The 21,684-nt window shown below is 40.2% G+C and overlaps 1 protein-coding gene across 8 annotated transcripts in view; it reads left to right on the forward strand.

The window, feature by feature from the left end:
- The window catches only part of LPIN1 (lipin 1), a 76,122-nt gene that overhangs the window by 22,605 nt on the left and 31,833 nt on the right, over positions 1–21,684 (forward strand). For 3 of the 8 annotated variants that reach the window (XM_068678610.1, XM_068678611.1, XM_068678615.1), the window contains 5 exons: positions 16,183–16,383; positions 17,716–17,811; positions 19,032–19,366; positions 19,745–19,864; positions 20,999–21,106. In XM_068678610.1, the coding sequence (XP_068534711.1) occupies positions 16,183–16,383; positions 17,716–17,811; positions 19,032–19,366; positions 19,745–19,864; positions 20,999–21,106 (860 nt within the window). Of the gene's footprint in view, positions 1–7,891; positions 8,040–8,076; positions 8,727–13,844; positions 14,177–16,182; positions 16,384–17,715; positions 17,812–19,031; positions 19,367–19,744; positions 19,865–20,998; positions 21,107–21,684 lie in introns of those variants that run through there. The other 5 variants (XM_068678617.1, XM_068678612.1, XM_068678614.1 and 2 more) reach the window with 4 other exon arrangements.

Below are 21,684 nucleotides of genomic sequence, written 5' to 3' on the forward strand. Positions count from 1 at the left end.
GCCTACTCATAGATTTGCTTTTTTTTTTTTTTTTTTTTAATGTAAAAAAATCACCTGTTTCAAACAATGAGCAAGACCCTTTGCTTGTGTAAATCTGCAGAGGTCACTGGTTTGAATGGGATTATCTTGCTGTGTATGGACAGAGCACGGGGCCTGAGTTCCCTTTGCGCGTGATCTGCCGAGCACAATGTCGCTAGCCTGCAATGGGAAAACCAGCTCACGTTGCTTTCACAGGCAGAAGCTGCTAGGTTTGAGGCTGTTCACGGTCTGTAGATTTTTCTGCAGTAGATAAACTGTAGGGTAAACTGTTGGTATCAGGACTGGGGCAAAGTCTCTGATGAATTCTCAGGTTTGCATAACAGAATATGTAAAGCATTCAGGCTGCCAGGACAAAGGCAGAATGTGCTAGACCTAATGAAATTATTTCACTAATTTCACTGAAGTAAATGATTGCCATGGACTTATGCAAAATGTTTGTATATAAGAAACACTGATACCAAATTTATGGTGCAGGGCGATATAAGTTTCACAATCTGCTAATTCCTGAATGCAGCCATTTTATCAAACAAAACAAACAAACAAACAAACAAACAAAAAAAAACACAACAGAGAAATACTTTTTAAAAGTTCTGTATGTGCAAGTGCTGGAAAGCTTTTTTAAAGTTGTGAACAGAAATACTTGGACACAGAGTTACTTACCTTCATTGCCTTTTATGTAAAGGTAGAGTCTAGAGAATGGTAAGAAGAGCAGACAGAGTTCCATAGGGTTTCTTTGACAATATTTGAATACTGGACCAACCAAAATTGTTTCAGACTTCTCAGTTCAGCATTGAATTAGTTTTCCTTACAATTAACTATTGCTTCATGAGAGCCATTTGAATACATCAGACTGTTTGGTCAGATTACATATCCATAATAACCTTCCTTTCAGACAGGTGTTTCACTTGCAAAAAGCTTGTGTCTGCTTTATACTTAGACTCATTTATGTTTCAAAGCCTTTGTTCAAATATTAAGATTTAAATACCTAAATTTCCCATTGAGATAAAATTACAATATCTGCTCGGTGTTCAACACAACAGCAAAAACAAAAACAAAACAAAACAGGAAAAAAAGAAAATATTTACTTAAAATCTGCAGGCTGTAGCTCCTCCATTAAATACATCATTTTCAAATTCCAGATTGGCTGATATATTCTTAGTCACGCCAACACAGTTTAGTTTCACAAATAATTTTAGACTGATGAAGACGAAGCGTATAACATTCATTAGCATGTTCAGAGATTGTTGTGCCATGACAGTTTTGGAGAGTCTACACGCATTTTGATGTCAATAATATTTGGAGGAAAGGATTTACTGCTGGGTTGTCATGGACACTTCTCCCATTCATAGAAATTTGAACATGAAACTGAAATAAAATATTTTCATCATTTTGCAAAGCCAATCACATCTGTTAATCATTTAATACTCCAGATGTAGAAATCATAAGAGTGAATCCAGTTCTTTACATAACATCCCATATGCACATCCTCACAGACATAAAGAAAGATATTAGGTACAAATATGAAATCAATAACAATATTCCTGCTTTAAAATATCTGACTTAGTGGCACCAGTAAGAATTTTATGTATGTCCTGAGCCTAAACTAAGAGTGAACATGCTTAGATAAGGGAAAGACTGCAGTAAACAACCTTACGTACGGATTAATTGCCTGGATTTGATGCAAGTAATTACAGAGAATTTATTGTCCTTTCACTGCATCTGCATGGATTTAATTCTGTGCTTTAATTTGTGTCCAGGATTTCAGTACAATCTTGATATTATCTTTATCAGTAACAATATATTTTTGAGAACAAATCATCTCTAAAGCAGTAAGATTGGTAGCTCTGACAGCAAGTAAGACTGAAAAGATCATTTTTAAAGCCATATATATTTTTAAACATTACAGTTTCCATACAAGTCAAATTTTGCCTGAAAAAAAATCTTATTACAAGCATTCAAAGGATGACTATACCTCAAATCCAGAACAAGCACAGGCCTTGTTATAAACTGTAATCACTAAAATCCCAATGGAAGAGAAGTGCAAGGAAAATGCCTTTCAAAGAGTTACCCCCAGCAGTACCTTATCTCTCCCCCTGAACCATCTGATGCTGAGTCAGAGGCTGGAGATCAGAGAGATATGAAACCTGTGGAGCCAGGTGCTGCTGCCCAGCTGAGGTCTCCTTGCAGCTCAGCACAAGGCAATGAACGGAAGGAAAATGTGCAAAGACCTGAGGGCCAAGGCTCGTACTTGTGCTCTCGTCTCACTGTAACAGAAAGCCCCACAGAAGTAAATCTGGCCCCCTTCAGCTGGGAGTGCAGGATGCAAACCTGTGGCACTGCTGAATTGGGGAAAGCAGAAAAGTGCCTTTTCAAGAAATACACAGAGACATTTCTGACTTGAAAGCCAAGTATACCTGCTTCTTATAACTACAAACAAATGGGACAAAATGAAATCTTCCAGAAGCAAACGTGCAGAATGACCACTCTCAGATAGACACTGGTCTGCACAGAAGGAAAGAGTTTATCTGTCACAGTGAAAAACACCAGATACTGTTACTTTTATCATAAAACCTACTTTATTCACGTTACTCTGCCAGTGGAGTTACAGGATGAGCTTTAATATGAGCTCTACTAGCACTTAGTGCATTGCCTACCATAAGAAAAGCTGTATACAGCATATCTCTGTATCTTCCTTTACCTTAAGTTGGCTATAGCTGTTAAATTTTTGCTAGCTACAGGAAAGTGGGACTAGTTTGCATAGTAATGAACTAACAATACAGGGAATCAATGTGATGTGCTGCTTTGCAGACCCTAAGCAATAATTTTAAGAACCTGTTTAGGAGGATAATTCAATATTTGCAGGCAGTCTGATGCAGATACTGTAGACATTACTATGAAGAAAGCAACAATCTTCCCAATGGAAGGAATTGGTTTCTGAATATCTTTTCAGGATTAAGGTCACTATTTTAACATTACTGTTTTCATTTGCAAGAGATACAGGGACAGCAAAGAAGAGATTATAACCTGGGATGTACAGCAGCTTTATTCGGAATTCTCAAAGCATGTTTTGTACTATTTTGTCCCAAACAAACAATACTGATCATCTTGCTTTTCATTTGCTGTGCTTTGAAAACAGTGTTCTGGGCTTTGTTAGCCATGCATGAAATTACTGGATTGAAGAAAAGGTAGCTTTGGGGCTGGAAAGCATTTCAGTCCAAAACAGGATGGAGGGTTTTTCTGTGGAGGTGTATATGATCTTTCATTTCTGGTGTGTGTGTACATTTAAACATCAATATGCCTTCTGTCTGAGCAGAGCACAGGCCCGTGTTTGAACATGCCTGCTCAGGAATTCTGGGCTTTGGCTGAGGAAAGAGCACGTTGATGATTTCACTCTTATATCCATAATCTCCTATATTGTGATTGATTTGACAGGACTCACGATTTTCTAAGCATCCTAAGATTATATTTAGAGAGCTCAAGCTACCGATTTGGGCTAAATTACTTCCTGATGAGACTGTGCTGGTACAAATGGACCTCCAACAGGGCTGGTATATTTAGCCTCCCTTGTTCGTCATTTGAATACTCCTACCCTCTTTTGCTTTGGCTGTGTTTGGATCATAGGAGTCAATGCATGCCTCTGTTTCTCAGTAGCCAAGTATTCTGTAGCAGAGAGCTGGGTTCTCACTGTGGAAAGAGTTGCTAGAATATAAAGGAAGCATTGAGGTTTTCATGGTTTTGCAAGGCTGGATGTGGATGTAAAAAAAAAAAAAGAAAAAAAAAGAAAAAAAAAAGGCTCTTTTAACAACTTTTATTGTCAAGACATTACATTCTGACATTCTGAGAAGGAAAAAAAATATATATCTTCAGTAGTTCACTGACTACAGATCCCCCTTTTAGGACTATTTTTTTCAGAGAGGGACAGGTTGAAAACAGTGTATCTGTCACAAAATCAAGTCCAAAAGTACTTAGTTCAAAATCAAGTTTGGTTATGCAATACAAGCCTGATGGCATGAGAGCCGATATGCGTCATTAGGTGAACATTTCGGTACAAGATCAGTGCCTCTTGCCCTGCCTCTAATTCCCTTTGTAACAGTTCCTGGAAAATTACGATCCCACAATCCTGACAAAATAATACTTGGGTTCTCCTTTCACCTTCACTCCCCTTATTCACTGACTTAGAAGGACTTTGTAGTCCTTTTGAGGACATTACAGTCCTTCCGAGGATGATACCATCACCTCACCTCTTAGCATGAGGACAAAGGAGTAAGATAAGAAATGTCTAACAGGAAATGATGTCTAAGAAGTCATCCAACATGCATGTAACTGATGGGAGTCAGCAGACAATTACAGCACTGGGACCTGTGACCATATGGAAAGCAATATCCAAAAGCTGAAGTTGGCAAAGTGCAAGGAGCGCAGGTGGGGCAGACTTTACAGCTGGTGCAGGCCAGAAGCATCTGCCTAAATGTGACAGATGGAAGTGACTGACAAAAACAAGATTTTTTTTTTTCCTATGGAATAATGAATAAAATCTGTCCTGTTTAGCTTTATGTTGGACAAGGATGGCATTCTTCCTCTTTTTGAGGTTGTTTTCTCCTCAGATCTTGAAGAAGCTGACACTGATACAGTGGGAACAGTCCATCCCCAGAGCAGAGACAAAGCAAAAGCAGCAGGATACACAAAACTGGCAACAAGTTGAAGTCAAAGGGACCAAATGTTTTACGAATCTCTGCAACTAAGTAACTTCTGTTTGCACTTTTCTTAAAAAGTTCTCAAAGAAGCCCAGCAGATTAAATGCCAGGATTTACACGCTGCAGTAACCAGCACTACTATGCCTTCAAATGAAGGACAAATTCAAATACTAGATAATTGTACTTGAAGGGAAAAGAAAAATAAATTGAAAAAATAATGTCAACAAGAGAGGGGATTCAATTATTCATTGAATGTACCATAGGTGCTATATTAAAATGTCTACTTGCTTACATTAGGAGAATTATAATTTTGTTAAGATGATGGAACATTTAATTAGATAATTACAGAATAAGAGTCCAACTATTTTCTAATGTTTATTCTGGAATAAAACTAGATCAACTCTTTATACTCCTTGAGCTCCTGAGTTTAATACTGTGAAAATCAGCAGCAGATTCCAGAGCCCTCTTTGCTTACAAGCTCATTATAAATTAACTAAAAGCTGAACTTTTCTATTTTCTGAATCTTTTTTACATGCCCAGTCTGCATGCATTAACAATTGCAGTAATTCAAAACCCAGGCATTACGTGCCTGAAGGAAAACTCCACTTTTAGTGGGGGGAAGGCCAGACATGACTGATAGTGCATTAAATAATTAACTTTTTGGTTTGAGTGGAAATTCTGGTCACTGGCCAACATACTTGCCAGGAAAATCTAGTGCCCCAAGACAGAACTGATTTTTTTTTTTTTTTTTTTTCCTGCATAAACTTGCATACTACTTTCTAGTAATCTGTGCTTGAGTTTTATTAAACTTTCTGTGCTTTTTGATATATATATATATATTTTTTTTTTAATCCAGTTTTATTAATTATCAAAAGACTACACAGGTCAACTCTTTTATTACTTGTCTTTTCATAGTAACTGTGAGCCCAGATCCTAGGCTAGACTTCCACTGTGCCAGAACTGTAAGCACACAAACTGAATAGACAAACTGTGAGCTTTTTGGGACAGGAATCAAGAGTTAGGTGAGTCATAACGGATGGATGCAGATCAATGAAGGAACAGAAAGAAACTCACATCCACGACCATTGGGAAGCTTGTATGGTATAAAAGATTATGTTCTAGTGCTTGGTTATCTAGACAGATGTAACTGTTGAGAACAGTTGTGAGCCAAAGTACTGCAAAAGTAAGGATTTCAGAATCAGCTGGCAGAGGTTGGTCCAGAAGTAATTTGAGGAACACTGTCCAGTCCTGGGGTCACACCAGCAGTAAGAACAGCAGCACTAAGATGATCTCCTGATGTTAACAGAAGCTTATAGTTGCTGTGAAAACATTTGGCATTCTTCACAGCATCTTATTTCTATCATGGCTATATTTTCACAGCAACATAGGAAGAGAAAACATGACCCAGCACATAGAACCATTACAAATGTAGAGCATTATTTTGTGGGCTATTTTACGTCAAGCAGCAGATGGCTGGACATGGTAAATAGCTGAACACAGTACAGTATTTTCCAATGGTGAGGCTCTTTACTGGATTTCTGAAAGCAGCAGAGAAGGGCGGGTGTTGCTGAGGCTGTGGAAAGACAATGGATTTGATTCAATATGTTATGATTATGTTTTTATTTAAATGTAGCAGGGAAAGACTGTAGTGGAACGGTATGTTAAAGCAGTCCTGGACTGTTACAGCTGGAGGACACCACCCACTCAGAGGGAACATGATACAGGATCGCATTCCACATGAATGCAGCAGACAGAGCTCTGGTCAGGATCCACAGGCAGCACAGGCACAGCATCTTGTACTTATGGCAGGGATGGGGCTATTCACCAGCAGGTCTCATCGCCTGCAATGACTGCTGACAAGGAATTGGATATAATATGCCTGGAAAATGAAAATGCAAGTGTTTCTGGGCTCAGTTGCATATTGTTTTGTCTTTGGGAATAAATGAACATCCGCGTTTGTTCCCTGGCAGAAACTGCCTTTGCTGACTTTTTTTTTCTTGTTCTAAAACATAGATGAAATTGTTAGAGTATTCCTGTAACTGGAAACAGAGAACAGCAAACAGGAGTTTGAGTTTCTGAGGGTGCATCAGGCTACATCACCCAGCTGTTCTTGTGAACTGCCCAAAGATTAGCCAGCGCTGAGCCAGAGTTAACAAAACTACATAAAACTGTAGAAGAAAAAGAAGTTCAAAGGATTACAGTTGGCTGAACTGCATTAGGGGAGACTGCAGAAAGATTGTTTTACAGTATAACTGGAAAGTTAACAGAAAATGGAAGATTTAATTGCTAATTACTCAACAAGGAACTCTTCCCAGGCTTCAGCTGTGTGCACCTGGGACATGTAGACACATGAAAAAGACCTCTGAAAAACTTGTTTTCAAGCCTAACATTGGCAGGCTCTTCTTCAACTAACATATGAGCTTTGATCTTTTTTTTCTGTGCATGTTTTCTGTCCTCTTTTTTTTTTTTTTCTGTTTCCTGCTCATTTGCCTTGCACTTCGCACCACCCACTTCTGCTTGCTGACTTGAAAAGTGTGGACCTATCTCCATCAGATAATTTTTATAACGGCCATCCACATCACAATTTCATTGCATAAGACACCCAGTGCAAAAGGATGTTACAATAGGGTTTTAATGGAAGGGAACCAGTATCTGAAAAACTTTTCATCACATTTATGTGCCATGATATTGAAAGAAATGCTTCTTACTGCCTCCAGCATTTGAATTTGGGAGCCCTGACTGTAATCCTTGCCTTTCCAGGACCTGCTCAGCATCTGGGCAGAACAATCCCCCCTTTCCACTCCTAGCTTTTCCCCAAGAGCAAACCTCAAGATGGGGGTGGAAAAAAACAGGGGTGTGTGTGTGTTATTTCCCTGCTTATTGTTTACAAGCGTGAAGGGATGGTTTAAGTAAACACTACCACTGCTGTCCCCACAAAAAGGGGCCAGCTCTCCACACCCAGCCCCTCTTCTGGCAGCGGTCTCACAGACCTCGCCTGACAGACACCAGGCGCTTTACACCCAGGCCCTACAGGGACACGGAGGGTAGGCCCAGCAAACCCAGGCGCTTCCCCGTTAACTCTGCTCCCTGCAGCTGCCCCAGGGCCCTGCCTTCCCCTTCATCCACCCCACGACCCTGGGGAGCCCCAGCGGCCGGGCCCGGCAGGAGGCGGGTCCCGGCCGGGCAGGGTCAGCCCCGTCCCGGGGCTCCCTTCACGCCCGCCCCGGTCCCTCCTCCGGGGCGGCCCCGGCGCTGTGGCTGCGGCGGGCGGAGCGGCCCCAGGCAGCCTGGGCCGAGGAGGAGGAGGAGGTGGGTGCCGGGGCTGTGCGGTGGGGAGGAAGGGATGGATGGGGAGCTGGACCCGCAGCTGCCTCCCCGCTGCGGGCTGGGCAGCCGCTTTGTGCCTTGGTGCTTTGTGGAGGGGGCGACGGTGCTAGGAGGGAAGGAGGCAGGTAGCCCTGGGGAGGCTCTGGGGATTGCAGAAGGGGCAAAACCGTACGGGGTTTTTGTTATCGCCGTCAGGAAGAGGAATTGTGCAGAGGCCTGTGCCGATAAGGGGAGCCCAGCGCTGATGCTGCAGGGTAACCAGCAAATGATTTCTCCTTTCGCGTGTAAAGTCATCAGGCTCGACAGGCCCATTAACCTCGGATTTGGTTCGGTCCGGAGCGGGTCTTGGTGTGCTTTGTTTGTTTTCTCGGTGGTTTTAACTGTGTCAGTGCTGTCTTAGGGAAAAAAACATTGGCAGATGTTACGTGTCTAAGGTTTTGCTGCCATCAGTTAGAAGCCAGACGGATATGCTCCTGTTACAGTAAAATGAGCCTAATTCCATCAAAAAAAAAAATGGAGAAAAGGTGGGAGACAGTGGATTCAGTAATGTTATGATTTTAGGCACCAAGCCATGAAAATATCTTCTCCTGGTTTTAGATACCTTCTGCTTTTCTGATAGCTCCATTTCAGAGTACAGACCACCTGATAACATCTACTTACGGGAGTTGGGTAAGTTTCAGTCTTTGGCCCTTTTCCATGCCAATGGATGTGCAGGTGTACATGTTTGTTTCTCTATGAACACACAGACTAGAAAGTATTTGAAACACACTAAGAGTTCACTTTAAGCTGTGAAAACACTTGTATAGTTCAAACAATGGACTTACTTCCCAATCCCACTGGAAGAAATGACACTGAGTCACATGAGGTATCAGCATGGAGCGGTGCTGTTGCTGTGCTTCCACTCTGATTTATATTCCTCCTCTGACATCAGAACAATACAGTTGAGCAGCACAAGATGTGACTACAATATATTCACTCGTTACTTCAAAAGTTCTTGGTTTCAAGGATCAGTTTGTACTTTCAATTTGTTGTGAATTTTGATCCTATTTGTGCAGTACCAAGTGGGTGTCAGTCTGTTTTGTATGGCTTTAGTGTGTTTGTTTTCAGTGCCTACACCAGGGAAAGACTGGGAGAGTTGTGAGGTTGGTGGGCAACCACGGTCATAGACTTAACCTAGTCATGAAGTAGTTCTCTTGGATATAGCCACCCTGACTGTGGGACTAGAGGCCAGTTCTCCCTTTGTTTGAATGTGGGATTTCATTACAGGCAGGTTTTGAGTCTTTAGCTTGAGTCTGTGACTTCAGCTGCTCTCAAGAGAATATTGTACCATTTATGGCAACTTTATAAAGTATTGGACCAAATAATGTTTCAGTTATTGTAGTGAAGGCAGCGGTGGAATTTTCAGCAATACCAGAACCGAGTCACCTGAAAGTCAAAGTCTGTTTCTGGGTGCGAGCCTGGGTGAGTGAGCAGGTTCTGGGAGAGACAAGCAGCTTGGAAGAGGTTTGACATTTGATCCATTTGACTCAGTGGCCATTACAAGAACTTGCAGTTTTTGGCACTGTCCATAGCTAACTTGGAATGGGAGTCAAATAGTTCCTAATAGAATTAAGCCCAGAATAATCCCAAGCCTAAAGTACTTCTGCTGGCAGGAAGCAAAATGCTCTTACTCTGGTGTTGAGCCAGCTGCACGCTGCTTTCTGTTTGGTCATGAGCAAGTGAATTGCACCTGTCCCTGGTTGATGAGAAGTATTGTCAAATCACCTGCAGGAATGTGGTCAGGCTCAGACTGCTGTGACTGTGATGAAGTCTGGACAAAAAAATGCACATAATCAGATTTGTGCTAGAGTCTGCTGTCCTATGGGCAAAACAACCAGGACCACACTAGGCCCAGCAGAGTGCTCTGGAGTTCTTCCCCCACAGCTCATCTACATCAGGAATGTGGCTGCTTTTGGCTCCTTTACAGCTTGTGTGTCCAGGTTCCCTTTCCCAGGACAAAAATGTGCAAGGAGAGTGTTTGGCTCTGTCTTACTTGGATGAGCTTGGCGTGCTGCCACATGATATAGCCACACTGATAGACCTCGCTTGAAACCGATAGGGATTAACCATCCTCTAGATCTTAGCCTTAGTAATTTGGACAAGATGATGGCTGAATCCTGTAGCAAAGGAGGGACCTAAACTGAGGCTTGCTTAAGTCCTGCACAGTGCCTTCACTGTTTCTGTAGAGAAGGTAAATCCAGGCTCTGGTTTTGGTCTGAGAGACAGGTGCAACTTTTGGGTTCTGCCAGGGAATTTATTCAAAAAAGTGGGATTGAGATTCATGGCAGTGAACATGGGTTGGATTGATGTTGGGTGTAGAAGGTAGTAGAGAAAGAAGGCTTTCAAAAGTTACTAATGATTTTCCATTTCCACCCAGAAATGTGTTAAAAATTTAAAAGGTTTTACTGTGATAGTCACACAGCGTTGGTGATTTCACAAGATGCTGACCATTCACTAATGAACAGAAATACCTCTTTTAAAAAAGTAGTGTTGGATTTTGTGACCTTTTGTAGTTAAGAAGTCATTGTTACTGTGCTTTCTATATAGACATGAAGGGTTTATCTTAATTTTGAAAAAAAAAATAAATCCCTGTACGGAATCTTCATCTAAAATATTTCCTTCTCTTTCTTATGTTTTTATCATAAATCTTTTTCGAATGTAAGCTCTGATAGGGTTTGTCACAGTAAAGAATACAGCAGTAGAAGAATTCCATCAACTGCTGTAGAGGGAGTTGGTGTTCAATACTGCGAACAGGCTGAGTTGCTTCGGAGTCAAGGAAAGAAATGTTTAGTGCATGATAAAACAGTAGCGGTAAGCACTTACCTAGGAGTCTCTTAAATGTTGCCAGTTACTTTGCGAGTGTAATAATTCACCAAAAGGGGCCAAAGTCTGATCCCCAAGTGCAGTCCAGTCTCTCTCAAGCTTTCCATCTTCAAAACAGAAACCAAGGGCAGACCAGGGGACCAGATGGACCAGGCTTGTAAAGCTGTCATCGTTCCGGCGTCAGAGGCAGAGCTGCAGTGATTTATTTTAACCGAACACTGGCTTGTTAGTTTTGGCTCCCTTTTACCATTTTGCAAGTTGTAAGGAAAAGTTCTCAGCAAAAGTCAATTTGTTTTGTATCTCAGTTGTGGACCAGGGTCTCATCATGACCTAAAGTATTAAAAGCATAACCAAAAGATATGTCCGTATCTGGTGTTTTTCCTTGAGTTTTGTAACATAAAACCCATTTGGTTTGTGTTACGTTTACCATAGCTGCAAATGTTCCTCTCATGTCCTGCAAAACCAGTGCACAGTCTGGACTGCAGAGCCCTGGCAAAAGGGTTGGAAGGGACCTAAACGTTACCTCCATGCTAATGATTGAAACAGTGCCAAGGGCTGTTCTTGGCGGCTGGACCAGCAAGCACACACTGTTCACATCTATTCTAGAAAGCTCTCTTAACCTTTAAAAGAAGGCGACTCTCAGCTGGTCTTGGGAGTGGTCTCCAGTGCACCTTAGCTACTGCTACTGCTGATGGATTAACTGCTAGGCCTGTGTGCCTGAGAACTGCTGTTGTGCCAAAAATGTACCAAAAGCAGGTTTTGTAGTTTAAATCGATTCATTGTTGATCACATGGTAATGGTTGTATCTGTCGTGTGATGCTGTTTGAACATGGGCACAGTGACAATCTCTGTCCCAAAGATGAGGGTTGCCTCTTTCTGAACCAGTCCCAGCAGAGGTTTGTCTGTCCTGCTTTCAAAATTTTCTGTACTGGAGTTTTCACATGCTCCAGGGGAAGTGTGTTCGAGTTTTTAGTTATCCTTTTGGCATGCTACCTAAATCACATTTCTTCAAAAGCTGTCTGGCTTTGGAGCATGTCGAATAGCACCCGTATCCCAAAATAATTCAGATGTGTTTTGGAGATCATTGTGTTGTGGCACCTGAGGAAACACTGGCTCTTGCAAAAGGTATCTTTGATTCCAATAACTTTCAGCATCCTATGGTATAAAATAAAGCAAAGAAAGTTGAAATGGTATGGGGAAGAGCTGGGCTGGAAAAAAAATAGGCCAGGAAGGGTATAATTTCCAGCTTTTCCAGTGGAATTTTGGCAGTCTGGGGTTACCTGTACGGAAGAAGCAGATGATCTAGATGGTGGTGCATTTGAACTAAATGTGGCATCCAGTAGAGCTGGGACTTGAAGAATTAACTTTGTTAGGTCAGTCTTTGCTAAGTTAATAAATTTGTAAAGTAATAAGTTACACCTAGCTATTTATCTTTTGCTTATTTTTCCACAAGATGGTCAAATCTGAAAAATGACTGCTGTCTTTAACATTCAAAAGGGTTGGAAATTTCCTGAGCCTCCTGGCAGGGGATGGTAGTTAATTTGACATAAAAAATGATACTAGAAAGTACTTCTAATTTCATAATAGATGCATAATGTGAGGCTGTGGAGAGCTCTGGGCATTTGATAATCGTGACAGAAGCTGTACAGACTACTCTCTCTTGCTGTACGCTTAGATCAGAAAGATTCTGAATTTTCCCAACACAGGAAAATATTTTACGCTTTGTCCACTAGCTTGCCTCGATGGTACGAGAACCAAGTTTTGCTAAATTCAGTCTAATTAAGAAGCAGGCAGTGGGGGTTAAAGCCATGACGTAAACCCGTGTTTACTGCTGGAGTTGCTGCCGCCTGGTTAGCAAAGTGAAAGACTTGTTGGAGCAGCCCGAGTGAAATGGTGCTCCAAAACCACACACAGTCTCGCCGGGGTTTGAGGAATGCTGGTTTCCTGGAGTACTGACATAGTATGGGCTGACTTTAGGTTCGGAGGATAAACTTGAAAACTCCAGACTCCAAACAATCCCAGCTTTGGTTGGCTTGTGTAAAAGTTAGGCCAAAGGGCCTCACAGTACGTCCCTCACAGTCCCGCTTCTGACCTATCCCCCATTAAAAATCCAGCATCTTTTGTTCCCTACACTAGAAATATAAAACAATTTCTGTGTGTTTTCCTCAGGAAACAGGGTTTATGTGATTTAACTGCAAGTCTGTTTTAATCCTGTGGTGATTTTAGTGCACAGGCCAGGTTGGGCCTGACACGAGTGTCCGCCACCGGCTGGCCCTTTGGACGTGGCACTTTTTAAGGACTTCCCCTGTGAGGAGGCAGTGCTGTGCCAGCGGGCCTCAGAGGGTAGTGTCGAACTTTGAATTCACAGGTATAAAAATAATCTCTGTGTCCTGAGACAGGGCAGGCACTCTGGCTAAGATTTGTCATGAGCAAGAATAGTTGCAGAAGTTTCTGCTTAAGAGATCAGGAGACCTGCTGGTGTGACTTATTGGGATGAACCGCGAGACTTTTTTTTTTCTTTTTTTTTTGTGTGTGTGTTTATAACCCTCCTGAAAAGTGGGGTGTATGTGGTGTCCCAGCAGGTCCTTTCCCACCAGGGAAAAGGAAGTTGTGGCCGTGCTGCACCTAGAAATTTTGTTGTGTGTGCAGACCAAGCATTAACTGGCCTGACCTACACTGTGTAATTTTGAGTCTAAATGTAGCCATCTTTAAGTTTAATGTTAGCCCAGTAAGAAGTCTGTTTCTTATTGTGCTTTAGGTTAGAAAAATGCCCTATAGAAATTGAAGTATTTTTCCAAAGCAAAGATGATTTAAAAAATTCGCTTACATCTGGTACTCTGGAGGCTCTTTTCTGAACTTAGGTCTGTGCGTGTGGTACCTGCTTTTTAAAGAGCTGAGATGAGGGCTACCAAAATAATTAGGGGGCTGGAGCTCCTGACTTATACAGAGAGGCAGGGAGAGCTAGTTTTGCTTGTCTTCAGGGTACTCAGGTACCTGTTGGGAGGTACTGAGGAAACAGAGCCAGCATCTTCTTCGAGGTGCACAGATACAGGACAAGAGGCAATAGACACAAGTTGCAACTTGGGAAATTCTGATATTAGGGAGAAAATTGTCACTGTGAGGACAATCAGACATGCGAACAAGTGCCTGGAGAAGATATGAAATGTCCACCCTGAAGACACTGAGAACCCAACGAGGCCAAAGTCTGGGGCAAGCTGGTGTATGCTGACTCTCCTTTGAGCACCCTTTTGGAGCAGGTGATCTCCCCAAGTCCCTTCCGACCTGTTGTTCTGTGAGTCTGTGACACAGCATAGGGTGTGTCATGGTTAAGGTTCTCTGGGAAACAGCTCACTGCTGGATTTGCATTCAGGAAAGTATGTTACTAACATATGAATTGTAGGAGCCCAGCAGTGTTGCTGCTAGTTGAACGCTGGAGACCTGAATATGACGACTCTTCCTGCCATGAAGTTTTCCCATGCTGACTTTTCAGTAGGTGGCACTTTCTAGATGCCTGAGGATGGGCCGTGAGGAAATGCTTCACCAAGCAGAATTTAGGGATCTATCTTTCAGCAGTTAGCAGCTTGTGTAATGCTAAATACTTTGAAAAAGTCAGTTCAGTTTCCAAAGTTAGTGCCTAGTTTTAATCTTAATCTTTTTGAGATACAATTTCCCAACTGTCAAATGGGGAGAGCATCATCACTTTCAGCAGCAGTGTAGTAACGACTACCTAAAATCCAAAGGAACATAAATAATTCTCCCATCAGAACATGGTTTGTGTCCTAGTGCTTATGTATTGCCATAGAAACACAGAAGAAAACAAAGCTTTGGTTCAACTGATGTGGAGGGGCTGCTGGAAAAAGAAGAAAACAAAACAGGTGATCATTAATTAGAACAGTTACGCATGAAAGGACCAGCCTTAATTATCCAAATTTCCTAACCTTCCAATTTTTCATGGTAGTACCTTCATTGTATTATTTTTGTTTGTTTGTTTCTAAATATAAATCCCTGTTAAAAATTGGAGCTATTTTCACAGCATTTCACAGTTGCATCTTTTTGTTGTTTCTGAGGGAACAGAGCTGAAAGAGAGCCTGTGTTGCTGCAGATGCTGCTGCTTAACCCATGCCGTGAGCTCAGTGCAGGAACTGTCTCAGGCTCTGAGCTCAGCTCTGTTCTCATGCCCATCAGCAGGAGTTTTACCATTGCCTGCCCTGCGAGTGTCTCTTTTTTTTTTTTTGACTTCCAGGTGATGTGCAGCTCAGCAGAGAACTTGGATGTGAAGCATATGCGTTATACCAAGTGCATAAGGACTTCCCTGAAAGCAGTAGCTCATAATCTGCAAGAGGTGTTAGAAAAATAAGGGAGATAATAGACATTAAAAGTCCCCAGTGTTCTGGAGGGTATCTGCTCAAATTCATTCATATTCTGAGAGACTTTTTGAATTTTTGAGTGCCTAAGTATGTGCCTGTCTTGTGTAGGGGACTGTGTGTATTAATGGAGCATAAACAGGATGTGCATTAACAGAGCAGAAGCGGGAAACTATGCTAAACAAATCCATGAGCAGGGGAAATAAAGCCAGCCAGCCAATCATTTCATCCATCAGCACATGCCTAATTTTTAATAAACCTATTGATACCAAAAAGCTGTTTTAAAAGAATGATAACGTTGCATTAGATGGCACTCTACTGTTTGGCAGTTCTGGAGTGAAGGTTGCCTGTCAAACCTTAACATGTATCCATTTTGTGTCTGATTTATGATAATCTTTTAACAGGAGAAATCCTGTAAAATGGGAGAATAGTCTTTGCCTGTAATGTAGTGGAAAATTAGAAACCATTCACTTGCCCTGCCCTTAAAAGCCTGTAGAAATACGCAAGAAAAGCATATCCATTCTGAGAGCACAATAATTGATAGGAGGAGATGTTATTTTGGAAGTAATGCTTTTCTCTTCAGAGATAATTAGAAACTTTTATGAGTTGCAGAGTCTAGAAGTCTGACAGCGGTTTTGAATGCAACTAATTTTATGAACTTTTGAAAGCTGTATAATTCTCTGAGTTAAAAGGTCCCTTTTTACCTTTGCCTTTCAATAGCTCTCTACGCATGTCAGCTGAAAATAAATCAGGTGGGAAATCCTGATTTTATGTGCAGTTATTACTTTGTGAAACAAAAGAAAATCTCATTGCTGGGATCTGAAATATCTTGGTCTCAAGTGTCTCTAAAATATAAAGCAGGAAACAAAACCTTGTTTGTTTTATCTTTTATTTTTCAGGTCCAAACCATGAATTACGTCGGACAGTTAGCAGGGCAAGTGTTTGTAACTGTGAAGGAGCTCTATAAGGGACTAAACCCAGCCACGTTGTCAGGATGTATAGATATAATCGTTGTACGTCAGCCGGATGGAAATCTTCAGTGTTCCCCTTTCCATGTACGCTTTGGGAAAATGGGAGTTCTACGTTCTAGGGAGAAAGTGGTAAGAAAATTCACACCATTGATATGTTCTGTCTGTGTGTTGACTAGAATGGCACGAAAGTTACTGAACATTTTGTGTAAGTCACGGTTTTCTTCAGACAGTCTTTACAATACGCTCAAATTGAGGCAAGCTTTGATTAAAATGCTTGTTGCATTTCGAAGTGTAATTTATAAGACGTCATAGACAATGTAAGACATAATAGACAAAAAACATTTGTAATAATAATAATATATATAAAAAAAAGGCATTTATAGTATTTATTTTCAGCAGAGCAAAATTTTGATTGTGCTAATTTGGGCATGTACCCAATTTCATTATTGACTAGGTATTAAGACCCCTTTGTTTTACACGTGTATTGATAGTTACAAAAAGGGAATTGATATTGAAGTAATACTTTCAGATAACAGAATGTTAAAGTCAGTTGAAGCTAGAAAAAGCTGTGAGGACTTTAGATAAATATAATCAAGCTGAATGACCTGGCAACATGATATCAGATGAGAAGTTGCCAGTGACTAAAGCATGGCAGATTATTTTAGGAAATATTGTGTAACTACGTATAGTCTGAGTTCTAATGGTAGCTATAATTGTTCAGCAGAAAGATTCAAATGTCACCATGCACGTTGTTCAATTTTTACATGAATCAGAAAGGAATACAAATATTTAGGATGGATAAAAATTAAAATTGTTACTATGGCAAGAATATCCTGTGTCCTGAAATATAACAATAATGTAGGGTTGTCCAAGTGTCCCCCAGAATACTGTGAAAATGGATTTTGTGGCAAAAATAATTATAGGCAAAGAGAGAGATCCTCCTGGGAAGAAATGGAAATGGCTGGGGCTGTACAGCATTGAGGTAAACGTGGAAAAAAAATCAATATGTGAATTGTGTAGAGAATATAAATCAGTTTTTATTTGTGCTTCTCATAGTGTCTGTCTAATGAATTTGAAAGGCAGGATATTAAGAATTTCCAAGTGGAAGTACTTTTTGAACGATGCAAAATTAGGCTATGAATTAAAAAGGAGAAAAGATTTATGTGATGAATGAAACATACAGAATTACATTTAGAAAGATTCAGGACTTTATGTAATGGATATATACCTTCCTGAGTAGAGGAGCAAGACACTGGTAAGCTCAACAAATTAGGACAACATACTGACAATTGATGGCCTTGTTAAGGAGTGGGGAGAGAAACAGGAGTTTTTGTTTATTACAAGGTTTCCTATGCTTCTCTGAGAAGCATTTGTCCTGTGACAATAGTAGGATAGCCGAACAGAAACTGTATACCAAAAATAACTTTATTTTCAGTTAAACAAAATGTTATTTTCTTCCAGGTTGACATAGAAATTAATGGAGAGGCTGTAGATTTACACATGAAACTAGGAGACAATGGAGAGGCCTTTTTTGTTCAGGAGATGGATAATGATAAGGTAAGAGTCACAATTTTAGTTTGTTAAAATTCAATGCTTACTTATCAAGATCAGTTTTGATTTTAGGAATTTTGTTGAAGAACATATCTTTATCCATTCTATAATTTTGAAAGTTTCTGGACATTTTTCTGCTATGGAAATTCAATACCATACAGCTTTTATAGATAAATATGTATTTATTTATTTATTTTTTGAATTGCTGAGGTTGGAACAATCTGAAGAAAGTAGTCACATAGCTAAAAACATCCGAGTTTATATTCATGTCTGTGTATGAACACAATAACTTGTGCACAGTTCATACGGTCCAAATATATGTGCAACAGAGGATGATATTCCCATGGATCTGTTTTTGTAGAAATACTTGCTTTGAACGCATATACTCAACAGACTGCCAGTATAATGTGCACATGCCTTTTAAACTTCTGTGCACAGAGTAATTCTAGTAATTCTGGTATTCACCAAAGATGTGGTCTTACAACTACTATTCATGTGGAATTATATTTAAAGGAGAATGCTACTGTCAAGCTGTGTGATTAAGTACTAGTCTTTGTAAGTTATGGTCATTCTAGTTTTGAGTAGTTCACATGTAATGTAATCTAACATAGAAAAAGCCCCTTAAAGGTGGGATGAATGTTCAAATTTTTCTACTGGGTACACTACTAGTTTCAGGTGGGATTTCTGCCCATGGGGTGTTTTCATCTTTATATCTTTATAAAGTCTTCTATGTGCTAACAGTTACTTGGTGACTGAAAATGGCTAGAAATGCTTTCATTTGTGTCTAGAGTTGTGTACATATGAGAACATATGTACATATGTGTGCATATGAGACTGTTCATGTGACCTAGTTATAAACTGTTGACCAACCTTGACTAGTATCTTTGAGTTGTGAAGGAAAATTGGATTTTACAAACTGTTCATGTTAAAAAGTAGGATTTTGTTTCTGCTCTGCATCTGGCATCAGGTGAATAGAGACTCATGCCATTAACTGGCTAATGTTAGATCCTCTTTGTTAAGAGTATTGTTCCTGGCTTGTTTAGGGAGATGCATCTATGGAACAGTTGCCATGTGCTACGGAATCATGCTGAGCATCCAGATGCTAAATCTTAGTTACTTTTCTGAAGAGTAAATGACTTTCAGTGATTGTGCATAGAATTTGAGACTAGATTTATGTCTAGCAGAGGAACTAATACGTTACATGCTTTGGATTTTTGCTTTCTCAGGAGGTAATTCCTTACCATCTCTCTACATCCCCTATTATATCTGAGGGAACTGCTTTAATGGAAGCTCAGCTGAAGAGGAACTCCATTGACAGGATAAGAAACCTGGACAACAGTGCATCCTCACAAGTATCGCCCCAAGCTCATGGATCCCAGACTGGTACTGAAACATCTCCAGTTTGTAGCTCTGTGAAAAAAAGGAGGAAAAAGAGGAGGAAATCTACTCATAAAATAGACAGTTTAAAAAGAGAAGACAATGGAGACACGTCAGAAGATGAAGACATGTTTCCTATAGAGATTAGCTCTGAGGAAGAAAAGGAACCATTGGACAATTCAAGGTATTAGAGCAGAATTGAGATATATAATAGAAACGTAATGTTAGGTTTATGTTCCATTCTGTACCTTCTGACAGTAATTTCTGTATATGTCAGTACACATGGCTGATGAACATGTTTTTCTAAGAAAAAGCTTTAGGCTAGAAAGCCATCAGGAATGTCACTAACAAAAATAATGAAAATAACACTGAAAAGAAAAACAATGTTCAATCATGCTGTGTACTAGACGGTGTGAATCAGATAACATTTATCTCTTTATCTCTTTTTAGTTCACGTTAGACTAATTCTTCTCTGCACTATTTTTTTCCCCCGTTATCTGGAGTATGTATCAGTTGAGTAATCAAGTATGTTTTTAAATGTCATGTCTTTCCCTGTACCTAGGATCCCTGTTCCAGATGTGTTTGTTGATGAAGTATCTGACATAACGGCTCCTGTAGTTTCTACATATTCTCAGTCTTCATCTTATCCTCATTCAGATGGAGAATGGTCTCCTCTTCAAAGGTAATTTTTGTGATAGTGCAGTTCTAGATTACTGTCCTCTTTCCATTAATCTCTTTTATGCTACTGCTGTATGAAGTCTTACAAAAAATTGTTGCCAACCATGGTCACTGTCAGCTGCTAGATGAAATCAGTGTACAATAACTTCAAATTAACTCTGTCGTTGATTCAACAAATGCATACATACAAGTGCTGGCCCAGAAATTGTAAACAATATTTATATCTGTTGATTACACTGCTTGCATATAAATACTTTAGAGAGGATGATCATTTTATGAACGCTGAATCTTTGCCTGAAGCACGTACCTTTTAAGGACTTCAGTGAGTGCAGACATAAATATTCGGTACTTTGTGTATACTCCTTGCAAAATCAGAGCCGATGTATAAAAATACTGCTTTTTAGTGACCATGAGTATGAGCTTCTTGTGTCCATTTTTAAAGCTAATCTAATGAATTGCAATGGTAGATAGAAAATATTTATTACGTGAAAGAACACATACAGTAACTTGCTTACTTTTTCCTGTATGTGCGTTTGTGTGCATGTGTATACCTTTGGGTTGGAAGGGACTGTAAAGATGATCTAATGTCAAAGCAGATCAGTTTGGATCTCCTTTCTTGTGTCTATGGAACACTGTGAAAAATGGGTAGTTCTTCACTTGATTTCAGTTACATTGCATTATAGTCTAAATAAAGTGTGTCTGTTTATGTGGCTGTGCACACGTGCCCTCCATCTTCATGGAGACTGTTGGAGTGGGGAGGTATTTATAAGACTTGATTGTTAGTCTTATCTTAATACACTACCTCTGTGGGTGAGGAATGGAAGAAATGAGAGCAAGCAGAGGATTTCAGAGCAATGGCTTAATTTAGGCGTTTTGAATTGCGTTCTAGAAGAAGCTTTCTCTGTAAAGCTTAATGAGATTAGCTTTGTTAGTCTGGTGATAACATGTATCGATACCCTGCCCCTTCTGTGGCTCTTTGAACTGTATGTTCTGTTTGTTTTTGAATTGCGATATTCTGGATTTTGAAAACTCTAGATTCACGCATTCATGTAGCTAATACACAAAGAGCTTGTGTTAATTAGCACTTGTGAATAATGACACCCTGTTTTTTTTCCTACCAACATGTTGTGCTGTCCAGTAAGCCTATAGATTGCGCAGGGCAATCCTCTCTTCTCACTGTTCCAGCAGATGGAGGCCTATCTAACTCTTGTCCTCATCAATCTTCTCACTTTTCTCCTCCAGACAGGTAGAACAGTTGTTCTCCCTCTTTTCTGTGCTGCTCTTTAATCCTTTGAACACATTAATACACTCTTGACACATTAATTGCACATGGACTTTGCTGAACTTATAACTGCACTTATTGCTAACCCAGACACTTTTAGAAAAAGTGACATTGAAAACTATGTCCTCTGCTTACTTCTTTGTGGGCACTGATGGGAGGTAAGTTGCCTTGATGGATCATACGGTGAAAGAGGATGGCTAATGTAAAATCAGGACAAAGCAAACCAGGGTTAAAACTGAAGTTGATTAAGATGATATCAAAAAAAAAAAAAAGGGAAGAACATAGAGTGAAAACTTGCATTCCTCTGAAGACTGATATTTACATGTGTCTTTTTGCAGTTAATGTATATTTTAATGTCATTTTTATCTCATGGTTTTCCTGAGAAGCTTGGTTTTGCATAGGATGTAAAAGTAAAAGCTGAACAAAGGCCTCAGAGATTAAGGGAAAAAATAAGGAGAGCAAACCTTGTCATGGGAGGAGCCAAGTACCAAAACAGAACCTCTTTTCTCTTGTTACCTGTTTTGGGGAGGGGAAGGATTGCA

Source organism: Anas acuta, chromosome 3 (assembly GCF_963932015.1).
Source record: "Anas acuta chromosome 3, bAnaAcu1.1, whole genome shotgun sequence".
NCBI classification, from domain to species: Eukaryota; Metazoa; Chordata; class Aves; order Anseriformes; family Anatidae; genus Anas; species Anas acuta.